The 12,286-nt window shown below is 49.5% G+C and overlaps 1 protein-coding gene across 1 annotated transcript in view; it reads right to left on the reverse strand.

Annotated features, from left to right (window-relative positions):
* LOC143016663 (alpha-1,6-mannosylglycoprotein 6-beta-N-acetylglucosaminyltransferase B-like) overlaps positions 1-11,988 on the reverse strand; it is a 72,104-nt gene extending 60,116 nt beyond the window's left edge. The window contains exons 1-2 of the mRNA XM_076171102.1: positions 11,921-11,988; positions 7,386-7,498 (exon numbers count right to left, since the gene is read on the reverse strand). Coding sequence (XP_076027217.1) covers positions 7,386-7,498; positions 11,921-11,988 — 181 coding nt within the window. The remainder of the gene's footprint in view (positions 1-7,385; positions 7,499-11,920) is intronic.
* Between the last annotated feature and the right edge of the window lie 298 nt (positions 11,989-12,286).

Genomic DNA, 12,286 nt, shown 5'->3' on the forward strand with positions numbered 1-12,286 from the left:
TCAGCCTCTTTTTCTCACTTCAGCCTTCTGCACCCCCGCCCCCCCCCCTCTCTTATTTACCTCCGCTGGCAGGTAAATGAAGCAATGGACGGCGTTTGCAGAGGCAGAACGGACAGCTGGCCCGGTGAAACGGAGAGACGGCGAGCTGCAAACTGGGGACGTCCAAATGTTTGTGGTGGAAAGGAGCAGCTGGACTGGGGGGGCACTTCAGCTGGACGCCGTTCATCTGGAGGCTCGCGTCCAACGGCAACAACTGAGCCACGGAAAGCTGGGAGCCAGAAATGGAGAACGCAGGAAACAAAGGAGCAGTGACGCCTTCACGGGTCGACGGCCTCACCTTCATATCGCTTTAGCCGCTTTGCACGAGTTACATTTGTTCAGTTTTCACAACAACACAGGAAATAAACAAATGATGGTTAAACCAAAGATCAGCACGGATCAGAGAAGAGAGCTGAACTCAAACTGAAGAACAACAGGATCCAAATTTACCCCTCAGTCAGGAACACAGCCTGCATGTGTTTGGATGGATACTTGAACGCACCACGCCAACATTGCAGTAGATACAAAACTGTAACACACACACACACACACACACACACACACACATTAAATCCCACAGCGCGGATCATCAATTGTTAATTAATCGCCCCCTGTAGACTATGATGTTGTTTTGAAATATTGATGACAGCGACTAGACAGTGCCAAGTGTGTGTGTGTGTGTGTGTGTATGTGCATGTGTGTGCGCGCGCTCATCTCATAATGAACAGGTTGTTGTTGGTCACATCTCAGAACTCAGCAGGTCGCGTCTGGGTGTCGACAGCGACGAGTATCGATCCGCTGAGCAGCTGCAGACGGCGGGCGTCTCTCCCCCCGCGAGAGGAAGGAGACGCTCATCCCCAGGGCGTCAGAGGAAGATGATGGGTGTTAATTAGTTCATTTTGAAGAGGGCGGAGCAGGCGTGTGTGTGTGTGTGTGTGTGTGTGTGTGTGTGTGTGTGTGTGTGGAGACATGACAGCACCAACAGCGCGATACTGTGTTTGTGCAAAAGTGGCAAAAGTGGCAAAAGTGTGTGTGTGTGTGTGTTTTTGTTCGGCGAATCTGTACCCAACAACTCCAGATGTGCCGCTTCTTATCGGGCGAATGAATTCGGATGAGGCGCATCGGACTAGATCGCCGAGTTCGGAGGAGTGACATTTTCACACGGGTGCTAATCAGACGAGCCGCTGGTGCTGAGAATCTCAACCATTACGGAGGATGTGTGGCGCTCCTGCTGCGGGGGTGTTATTAACGTCACGCCAGCAGTGTGTGTGTGTGTGTGTGTGTGTGTGTGTGTGTACACGTTCCACTGTGCCACCATCCGTGACAGTGACGCTCAGGTGGAAAGCAAACGTCCCCGTTATGTGGAGAGCTAGAACGAGCTGGCAAAATGAGGCACAGAAGACAGGAGGAAAGAAAGCAGTTCCTACATCGATTACACACACATACACACACACACAGACGAGCAGCTCCTATGGATTATATATGGACCGCCTAGTCACAGTAGCCACATACACACTTGGTTTGCGAGCCATTCAGAGCGGAGCAGTGGAACCAAGAAAAGGCCGGATTTGACTCAGTGTGCACAGTGGTGCTGCAGCAAAGGGATTTTTGTCTTTTTTTCCCCCCACATAAAACGATTATGAAAGTTCCAAACCTCCCCGCCTCTCCGTCTTGGCGGCTCTCCTCCGTCCCTGAGAGACATGTCACTTCCTCCTCCCAGCGTTTCCTGAAATAGCGGCGGTGCCCTCGTGAGCATTGTGCTGCTACATAAGCGCCGTATCCAACAAAGCACTTTAGACACAGTGTGTGTGTGTGTGTAAATATGCTGTTCCTCCATCTGAAATCAGTGTTGGGATGTTTTATTTATAGAGCCTGGTGCTTTTCTCAGCGGCTTACTGCTGCTTTAAGCATTCAGAGGCTATTTCCGTTTTGTCTTGCACACAGTTTGGCTGCACAGAGTTACAGACTCATTTTACAGTCATTAATCCTCACCAAGGGACTTTATTTTAACGTGTGTGTCTTTGTGGCAAGGACACCAGTGTGTGTTCTGATCCCACACTGTTCTGCACTTTTAGAAGCATCAGTCGTCAAAACCAAGTGCAGACTGATTTGGTTTCATGCTTGTAAACAGCTGAGATGGAAACGCCGCATAATTAACAAAGTGTTTCCTGTTTACCCAAATGTTTCCCGACATTAAGAGGAGGCTGCCACTCACTCCAACCCTTTAAGCTGGAGAGCTACTTTTACTCTGAAAGAACGCTGATCCTCTTCCTGTTTTTATACGTTTTGCAGATTTCCCAACACACAATATGCAAATGAGAGCCAGCTAAAGCTTCTGTGGTCGTTTATGATCCCTTCATTAACACCTCACATGTTGACTTGCATTTAAGTGTAACAAACAAAACAAAAGCACAATCAGGCCGACACGTCGTGAACGTAAGACATGAGCGGCGACTTCTCCCCTCAGATGAAGAGACGGTGACAGAGACACACACGTCTGCTTCGGCCCAAAGCCCACGTCTGGCTGCTAAACACACTGAAACCAAAACCTCGCTGATATGGAGTGGCTTCAGTCAAAAGTCAAGAGAAATGATTCAAAAAGAAACTCCTTCTCCCTCCTCTTTCACTCTCTCGCTGTACATCGGGTGTCAGATTAATGAGTTCCTCTTCCTCCCAGCGATCATTACTGTCACTTTCCTGAGAAAAGCCTTTTTGGCTGTGGAGGGCCTGTGACTGCATTCAGCACAGGCACGTGAGAGAGAGAGAGAGAGAGAGAGAGCAAGAGAGGCAGAGAAAGTGAGGGAAAGAGAGAGCGGGAGAGAGGCAGAGAGAGAGAGGGAGGCAGAGAGAGGCAGAGAGGGAACAGGCAGAAGCCAAGTGAAGAAAGAGAAGAAGAGAAAGAGAAACGCTACCCTACAATTATGCAGTTTCACGCCAGGCACTTAATATATTCATCTGGGAGGGAAAGAAACCAACGAGAGAGGAAGAATGAGGAAGAGAGAGAGCGAGAGAGAGAGAGACAGAGGGAGAGAGAGAGAGACGGTGGCTCGGGGAGAGGAGAAGTAATCGGGGGTTATGCCTGCCGTGCTTTTTATGGCCTTATCAGCCCACAGCAGCACACAGAGCAGACGAATGCAGCTGCGACGCAACACAATCAGTCGTCCTCCCAAAACTGTCAGGACGTAAACACACAAAGAGGAAACATGAGCGCTGCTTGGATGTGACACTATCGGCACGCCGGAGAGAGGGAGGATTGGGGGGGGGGGGGGGGACCTCACAACGGAGGGAAGGGTGAGAATAAGCCTAATGCACACTGGGTAATTGAGGTGGCGTAGTGCGGCACGGTAACCTTCGCAGAGATGTAAGCATGATATATAATGAGGAGAAAGAAACACACACACACACACACACACACACACACACACACACACACACACAGGCCCATGACAGTGTGTTTTGCTGTGACGTAAATGTAAACACTGCAGGTTAAATATCAGCAAATATAAAACAGGTGATAAAAAACACACGGATGGGCGAAAATCAAGGCGAAGGCGAGATATTAAAAGAACAAACTGCAGGTGCAAAGGGGACAAACAATGTGGCAGCCATTTGGTCATCAACTTAGACATCCAATAAAGCTTTAAAGGGCCTGTGTAGGAGATGGAGGCTGTGTGCGCTACGATAAAAGCTGAACACATCAAGTGACTGTTATGCTACACATTCAGCTACCATCACATGCACCAGAGGATTGTCACCACAGATTTGCTTGAAAAGACAAGACAGGAGAGGAACACAGCTAGCGGGGGAACGTACGATGGATATGGACGTCCAGTGTGTGAGGAAAAGTTAACGCTAAAGCTAGCCGACCGCACACCGCTGAAGTGTGACGCACCAAACTCTGGTAGCGTTTAATAAATGACGCCCTCGACAGTATTTGTGAGCACTTACAGCTGTTAGACCCCCAGAGACCGAGGGGGAAATGTGAAATTGTATTTGTCGCTCCCATCGGGGAGGGAGAGAGAGAGAGGGAGAGCACGCCTGCGAGTGTTTCAGGGAAAAACAAACAGCAGAGCGAGCGTGCGGCGCCGAGGGTGAAACGACTGTGGCGGGTCCTCGTTAATGTATGAAGGAGCTCCACAGGGAGGCTCTTTGATCAAGCTAACAACTCTCCTCCGCCTCAAGTAGCTCAAATATCGCTCTTTTTCATCCGTCGCTTTTGTCAGCGACATAACCTCCAGAAATCTCATTCTCCAGCTCAATCTCAGACACAAACACACACACACATTCCATTTCCACATCCCTCCTCCTTCACTTTCTCATTTTCACCGTTGAGCCTCTACCTCTCCATCTCCGGCTCGCCGCTCTTGATGAGTTTGCGCGTCGCTGAGGAGAAAGAGAGGGGGAGCGGGGGTGGGCGAGGGGATTTGTGCGAAAAACTCCGGCACTCTGAACGACCGGTGGAAGCAGATAATCCGCTAAAGCGAAAGGTGGTGGCAGTGCATGGCGGGATCCCGCTAATACCTCAGCAATCGCTATCAGTGCCGCTGCCGCTACGGACACGACAAGGACCAAAACACAAATTTAGCAAAAAGCTACTATCTGCGTGAAAACGGGCGTCAGCATGATATCGCACTGAATCCAGCGCAGTTTGTGTGCGTGCTCATAGCCCAAAGCCGAGGCGAAGGCGAAGGCCCGGACGCAGCATTAGCATGGAGACGTGGCACTTATTGTTTCCCTTAATTGCTCAGGTTATTAGGTCCAAAAACATGATAAATGGATATTGTTGGTAATTACTTTTGGTCGTTGCTCACAATGGCGCTGGCGTATCGGGCACCAACATTCAACATTCATAACAAGGAAACATTAAAGCTCTTTAACACCGCGGCTACAGAGCGCTTCGGTCTAGAGGTCACACAGAGCCGAAGGCAAACGGAGAACAGAGGAGGAGAAATCGCCTTTAGCAGTTTACTGTGTCAGAGGGAAGCGACCTCTCTGTGAGAACGGTTATTATTTTAAGCCAGAGAATAAAGTCGTTAGAGCAGAGAGGAGGAGAGGGAGGGAGAGAGAGAAAGAGCGAGAGAGAGACAGAGAGAGAAAGAAAAAGAGAGAGAGACACGAGACAGAGAGACAGACAGATGGAGAGAGAGAGGGACAGAGAGAGAGAGACAGGGAGAGAGGGAGAGAGACAGAGACAGAGACAGAGAGAGAGAGAGAGACGGAGAGACACGAGACAGACGGAGAGAGAGAGAGGGACAGAGAGAGAGAGAGACAGACAGACAGACAGACAGACAGACAGACAGACAGACAGACAGACAGACAGAGAGAGAGACGGAGAAAGAGAGAGACAGAGACAGAGAGAGAGACAGAGAGAGAAAGAGAAAGAGAGACACAAGACAGAGAGAGAGAGACAGAGAGAGAGAGAGAGACAGAGAGAGAGAGAGAGAGAGAGAGAGGGGAAGAGAGACAGAGAGCAGAGCTGGCGGCCAAACTAATGAGGGTACTTTTGCAGCTGTTGGGGAAGGTCAGAGTGCTTCCTCTCGCTGAGGAAGTGAGAGGAGGAGGAGGAGGAAGAGAGAATTCATCCCTCCATCAAGGCAGAAAAAGCCGAGCCACAGCTGTGTTGTATTCTATTGAGGAAGGGATTTTGTTTAATCCTGCAGGAGAATGAAAAGAGACGATGGGAACTCAAGAGGAAGCACTGAAGACAAGGGCTTCAGATCCAAACACAACGCTGCCATGAAGAACAACTACCACAGTGTGATCTATCCATTAATGAGCCACAGACATAGACAAAGACAGACGGACACATTTGATAAACACAGACTGGTTAAAGGGACCGTGTGGCTCAGCTCTGCCTGCCTGTGGGCACAAACCAGAGGTCTGCTAGAAAAGACCTGTAGTTAATGAAAGGGGTTATGGTACTGTGTGTGTGTGTGTGTGTGTGTGTGTGTGTGTGTGTGTGTGTGTGTGGGCTTAATGAAAGGGCCAGTTGTTTTGCAGGGCTGATTTGCAGAGAGCAGATGGATCGGTCTCTCGGTCTCTATGGTCTCAATCTTGTCCCACATTGCTGCTGTCACCCCATTTAACAGCCAATTTCCTGCCAGCTCATCACACACACACACACACACACATGCTCACACACACACACACGCAGGCACACACACACACGCAGGCACACACACGTGCTCACACACACACACACACACACGCTCACACACAGCACAGAGACAGAGAGAGGGAGCTTGAGGTTGTAAAACACAGTGAGAGAATGGAGGCTGAGACAACAGGACACACAACCAGGACACACACACACACACACACACACACGGGCGTCGATGGTACTTTGTGCTTTTGTGCGCAGGTAAGCAGAAAAGTACTTCATATCGGATCCATGCGTTACTTAAGAGAGATACACACACACACACACACACACACACACACACACACACACACACACACACACACATCCTGTGGGGCAGCCTGCTTGGACACTATACAGCTTTAATGAGCTCGCTACCAGATGTCTGCGCCACACAAGTAGTTGATTAATCAAGCAGCTTTTTTTACTAAGAAACACACACACACACCACCCTAATGTTTATCGTCTCTGATTTCAGGTGAGTCATTTCTTCTTCTTTCTCTGGCACAATACACCACCCTGAGTCATCCACGAGACAACACACACACACACACACACACACACACACACACACACACACACACACACACACACACACACACACACACACACACACACACACACACACACACACACACACACACCTCTCTCCACTGTGTTAATGACATTTCACTGGTGAGACATGGACACACACTTCAGGGTCCATATAAAACAGTTACACACACAAACACACACACACAGCAAAGGATTTGTCAAACTTGGTGAAAATATCTGCAGGGTAAAATAGCAACAGGCGATTGGAGCGACACTTTAAAGACGGAGTGAAAACACAGACACACACACAGCCAGTGTCCATAAAGTTTGTTCAAAACCAGAGACAAACACAGGAGGAGGATCGATCCTTCAACCTTAACACAATCAGTTTGTTAAATCTCTGTGCCTTCACTCCCACGTGTAAACATGTGTCATGTATGTAAACATAGTGAACTTAAAGAGGAAGCACATTTATCTGATGGACTGCAAGAAGTTGGAGAGACGGAAAAGAAAGAAGATTGAAGCTTTACACGCAATCAAAAGACTGAAACCCCCAAACACGCTGTGCAAATCTCTTATTACAGAAAATGATGTGTATGGAGCGCTGTAAGAAATGGACGCTGTTTACACACACACACACACATTACACACACACACACACACACGTCAGTACCTTCTGTGCGGATGGTGAAAGGGGAGTCTCCCAGTCTCTTGGCTGAGAACTGCCCCCCCAGAGAGGTCATTAGAAAGCACAGGCTGAAGAAGCCTATCCCCGCCACGAATATCCTGCAAGACAAGAGGAAGGGAGGCGGGAACGGGTGAGAGGGGGTGAGAGACAGGTGGATGGAATGATGGGGAAGGGCGGGGAAAATCGATACGTTGCAGCCGTCGTGCAATATGAAGAGGAGGAGGAGAGAGAAGAAGCAAGAGAGCGGGAGGAGGAGAGAAGGGATGAAGAGAGAGAGGGGCGTGAAACACAAAATGAAGGATGCGGGAAGACGGACAGGCATTTTACCGAAGACGGGACGGCGAGATGACAGGAAGATTGACACCAGAGAGAGAAGAGAGGGAGGGACGAAGAGGAGAGTAAATGAGGAGGAGGAGGAGGAGGAGGAGAAGGGGGAGGGGGGAAACAAGAGAGACAAGAGTCAAGAAACAGTAAAGAACAATTCCAGAAGGCGAAGCAAGAAACAGAAACAAAGCTGGCACGCAGAGGGAAGCAGAGAGAGGAAGCCAGGAGGGAAACACTCCTCCGCCGCTGCCGCCGCCATCAGGATTTGATGGATTTGGTGGTCATACGTTCACTGAGACTCAGCTCAGCAGAAAGAGATCAGAGCAGCTGAAGCCTCTGGTCTGAATCAAGACGGTCTTCAGCTACATCACGCTCCGTCTGCTCCTCTCTCTCTACTGGACTCTGAACTACAACCAAGGTCAAAGGTCAGCTCTGTTGTTGGCCGACGGGGCAGAGAGAAGCGAGTTCTGAAGCGGTTCAGTAAATCCTGCCACCGTTTCAAATCAACATCTTTGCTGTTTCTGAAGGGGATCCAATAAAACGAGTTCATTAGTTGCTGCTCAAATCTGAATCTGTGTTTGGAGCAGAAGTGTGCACTTCCTGTTATTGTTTAAAACGCTACTACAGCTAAACATGGAGTAAACTCTGTGTGGGCTCTTCCTCATTACACGGCCACCAGAGAAACCCATCTTCCACTTAAAAGAGTTGAGAATCAGGTCTTTAGTGGCCTCCCACCCTCCCTCCCTCCCTCCTTCTCTCCCTCCCTCCTTCTCTCCCTCCCTCCCTGCCCCAGTTAAGCTGCTCTGCTCAGCGCTCACGGATCAGAGGTGATCTGATTCTACAGAGACGCTCCGGGGATCTGCAGAGAGACGGCGCTCCATCGGGTTCTCAATGTAGAGGACACAACGTCACTCAGCTGCCACGGCTAATAAGTCACATTCTGCGTGTGCGTGTGTGTGTGTGTGTGTGTGTGTGTGTGTGTCTGTGTGTCTGTGTGTGTGCTGTGGGTCTCAGTCTGTATGAAGCGTGAATCTGTCAGGGTTCATGTATAGTACAGGCGCACACACACACACACACACACACACAGTTACCTGCTTGGTATGCAGATTACATGGATTTACATAAAGTGTGTACAGGGTGAAGGACTTGTAATTGATTGTTCAGGTGTAGCTGATAAACCACACACACACACACACACACACACACACTAAAGGCGACATTCAGCAGTATAATTCTGTATCATGTTTACATCCTCACCTCACAACATTAGTACACAAAATACAAGTGGTCTTATCCGTGTTTGGTTGCCCGGATACAGAAAAGGACCTTAAAGAGACAGCCATCGGAAAAAAAAGGAGAAGCCTGTTTTCACTGAGTGTGCACAGAGATGCTGCAAATTGATAGCGGTCATATAAGATAAGAGTGGAAGGAGAGGAGCTGTAGAACATCGCGTGACAGAAATGATTAAGGTTAACTTCTGAATGTAGGACGAGCTTTTACCTTTAAGGGTGGGATTCTGCACCATGGGTTTGAAAACCCAAGCTTAACATAACAAACGACTGAATTATTCACGGCTTCTCTTTCCTCTCCAAAGCCGGGCGCCGGAGCCGTCCGCTCCGACGCTCCAGGCCGGGCATGAAGCCCCGACAGCACGCTGCAGAATGGTAAACAGCCGCAGTCACGCAAAAGAAGAAACAATGCTTTAATATTAATGAAGTCATAAGGAACGAGCTCCGTTCAGACAGCGGCGGAACAATGGCCACTTAAAAGAACATCGCTGAGCCGATCTGACCGAGCCGAGGGGACGGAGGTGATGTTGAAAAATGGCGTCACAAAAGGGTTTTGGCTCGCGTCCACGCCGACTTTATGTTCTGTGTCTCCCCCTGAGTCACGACACACACTTATGGCTTCAAGGTCGCGTAGAGGAGCGCGAAGAAAGAACTTTCTGCTTTTAATCTACAAGAACATATTGAACTTATTTTATAACGGCCATCATCAAAGCCGGATGGAAGCGATGTGACGGTGCAGGACGAGCAGTGAAGCAGCTTTATGATCCCCGACATTCAAATCTGTAAATCTAAATGAATCACAGCCAGCAGAGTTTGAGCCTGAACACGTCTTCATACTGGGACTTCACCAAACTGTGACGTCTGTCGCTAAAGACGCAGTGAAGGGAAACTCTGGAATCACAGAGACTCGTCCATGCCGTCTCCTCCTCGGCTCCGTCTCTCTGCCTGTCTGTGTCTCTCTCTGTCTCTCTGCCTGTCTCTCTCAGGACGCAGTAACATGATGAAGTATTGAAAGGAGGGCTCCATCTGTTGCGGGCGTATTATGGAGACGCTCCATCACTGTCAGACGTCCTGAGAACGCAGGAGCCACAATCCAGGGATTATTGGTCACGGAATATGAACCCGGGGATTATTGATCGAGGGTGTGAACTTTTACCCGCATGGATTATTAATATACCACCATCTGTTCACTGAGACAGAGAAGCTAACCAGAGGACAGGAAGTGATCTGCTCCGCTCTGTGATGGATGGGTTTAAGATCCTGTGTGTGTGTGTGTGTGTGTGTGTGTGTGTGTGTGTGTGTGTGTGTGTGTGTGTGTGTGTGTGTGTGTGTGTGTGTGTGTGGAGGACAAACAGTCTGTGAGTGATGCAGATATTGACAGGGAAGTATCTTATGTGGGCGTGGACAGTAGAGCCACCCGTCCCTGTCCCGAGGCGATGGTTCCCCCCTGTTCTTACGTCTCCACGGTGGGCGTTAGGTGATAAGAGAGGATTTGGCCGCCGTCCTGCCTGACGAGTCTTTAATTAACGGGCTTAAAGTAAAAGCTCCGCTCGCTGTAATTGGATCAGAAGGGGAGATCTGCTATCAGCTAATTGGCTTTCTTCTGTGTGTGTGTGTGTATGTGCATGTGTGTGTGTGTATGTGAATCTGTGTGTGTGTGTGTGTGTGTGTGTGTGTGTGTGTGTGTGTAGACTTATCAGATTGTGCCTGTAGGTTAAGATGATTTTGAAAAGCAGAAAAGTTACGCGTTGGCCGGGAGGATGTGCTGTGTGTGTGTGTGTGTGTGTGTGTGTGAGCTGTGGAGTTTTTCAAGAAACTTTTCCTGGCACAAACACACAGACACACACAGTAACACACACACACACCTCTCTGGAAAGGCTTCAGGTCTCCTGCACTGATGCCAAACACTTATAGACGATGATGCAGGCTGCAGGTTTACGACTCGAGCTATGAACACTTCTACTTCTCTGCTCTTTCACTTTTTGATTGCATGTTTCTGCCAGGTGATCTGCTGGTGTGAGTCTCATCACTCGTCACCATGTTAACAGAGACTAGCCAGTATCGAGTCATACTGGATATTCACCAGGTCAAAGGTCAACACACTCCCTGCTTGTGTGTGTTTCTGCTCTCTACCTGTCTAACTTAGACTTGGCTTTGACTTCCACGCCTCCTCTAGCAGTGTTGCTTGTGTGTTTCTGTAATTCATCCCAGTTCTCCTCCCTTCTTTGTTACGGCCTGGAGGTTCTAGTGTCACACACACACACACACACACACACACACACACACACACACACACACACACACACACACACACACACTTGTACAAACTCTGAGTGATGTGAAGGCAGACTGAGCAAACAAACAAAGACCTGAGGAGTGACGTCATGAAGTAAAGGCCATTTGCTTTTAATGGCAAATAAAGCAGAACCGGAACACAGCAACTCTTTCAACAACACACGAGGAAGATGAAGAAGAAGAAGGAATCCCCTCAGGCTTCCACTTACATCCCGTTAACAAACAAAGCTCAGACACGCCATGACAGTGAACTTAAGCGTGAAATAAACACAAGTTAGAGCTCAAACTCAGCGGGGATGAGGGCTCTAATGATCACGCGCCGCGTGTGTGAGAACCCTCATGGAGCCGCACTCAGCCTGACGCATCTGTTAGAGGAGCATCTGCTGCATGCGTGTGTGTGTGTGTCACCAGCCTAAATACACACACACACACACACAGCATTGGATTGACCATCCCCGCACCTGTACTTTGCGCCTCTACAGTTCCATTGAAGCACCTGTGTTACCGTAAAACTCGTAATATTCGCCTGTAATCTACACAAACACACGCTAAACACTCGAGGCAGCGGGGGATCTGAACCCAAACCCCCTCCCGGTCCCCTGTGTGTCTTACCTGAACGGTTTGAACGTCAGCAGACATCTTCTGACCATTATTTTACCGTCGGTGCAGCCAGCAATCATTTCCCAAACCGAGCGACCCCTGACATGGCTGTTACCCCCCCGGCCTGGGACTCGAGCTGGGCGAACATGTTCTGCTTCCTCCCGTGCGGCGCTCCGAGCGTGGTTTAGGTCAAAACAGCAAACGCGTCACCCATGGGTGCTTCACTCCTCCGCCCGGGAGAAACGGCTCAAAGTTTCGTTCCCTCGGTCCCTCCGTGCCTCTTCCCGGGGTCTGAAGCGTCACACACGCCGCCAATCCGTGCTGAAGTCCCCGCGGGTCGAGCCGATGGTTACACTCATATCCGACGCGAGTTCCTCA

Source organism: Genypterus blacodes, unplaced genomic scaffold (assembly GCF_046128005.1).
Source record: "Genypterus blacodes isolate CSIRO-AG114 ecotype Tasmania unplaced genomic scaffold, CSIRO-AGI_Gbla_v1 ptg000240l_1, whole genome shotgun sequence".
Classification (NCBI taxonomy): Eukaryota; Metazoa; Chordata; class Actinopteri; order Ophidiiformes; family Ophidiidae; genus Genypterus; species Genypterus blacodes.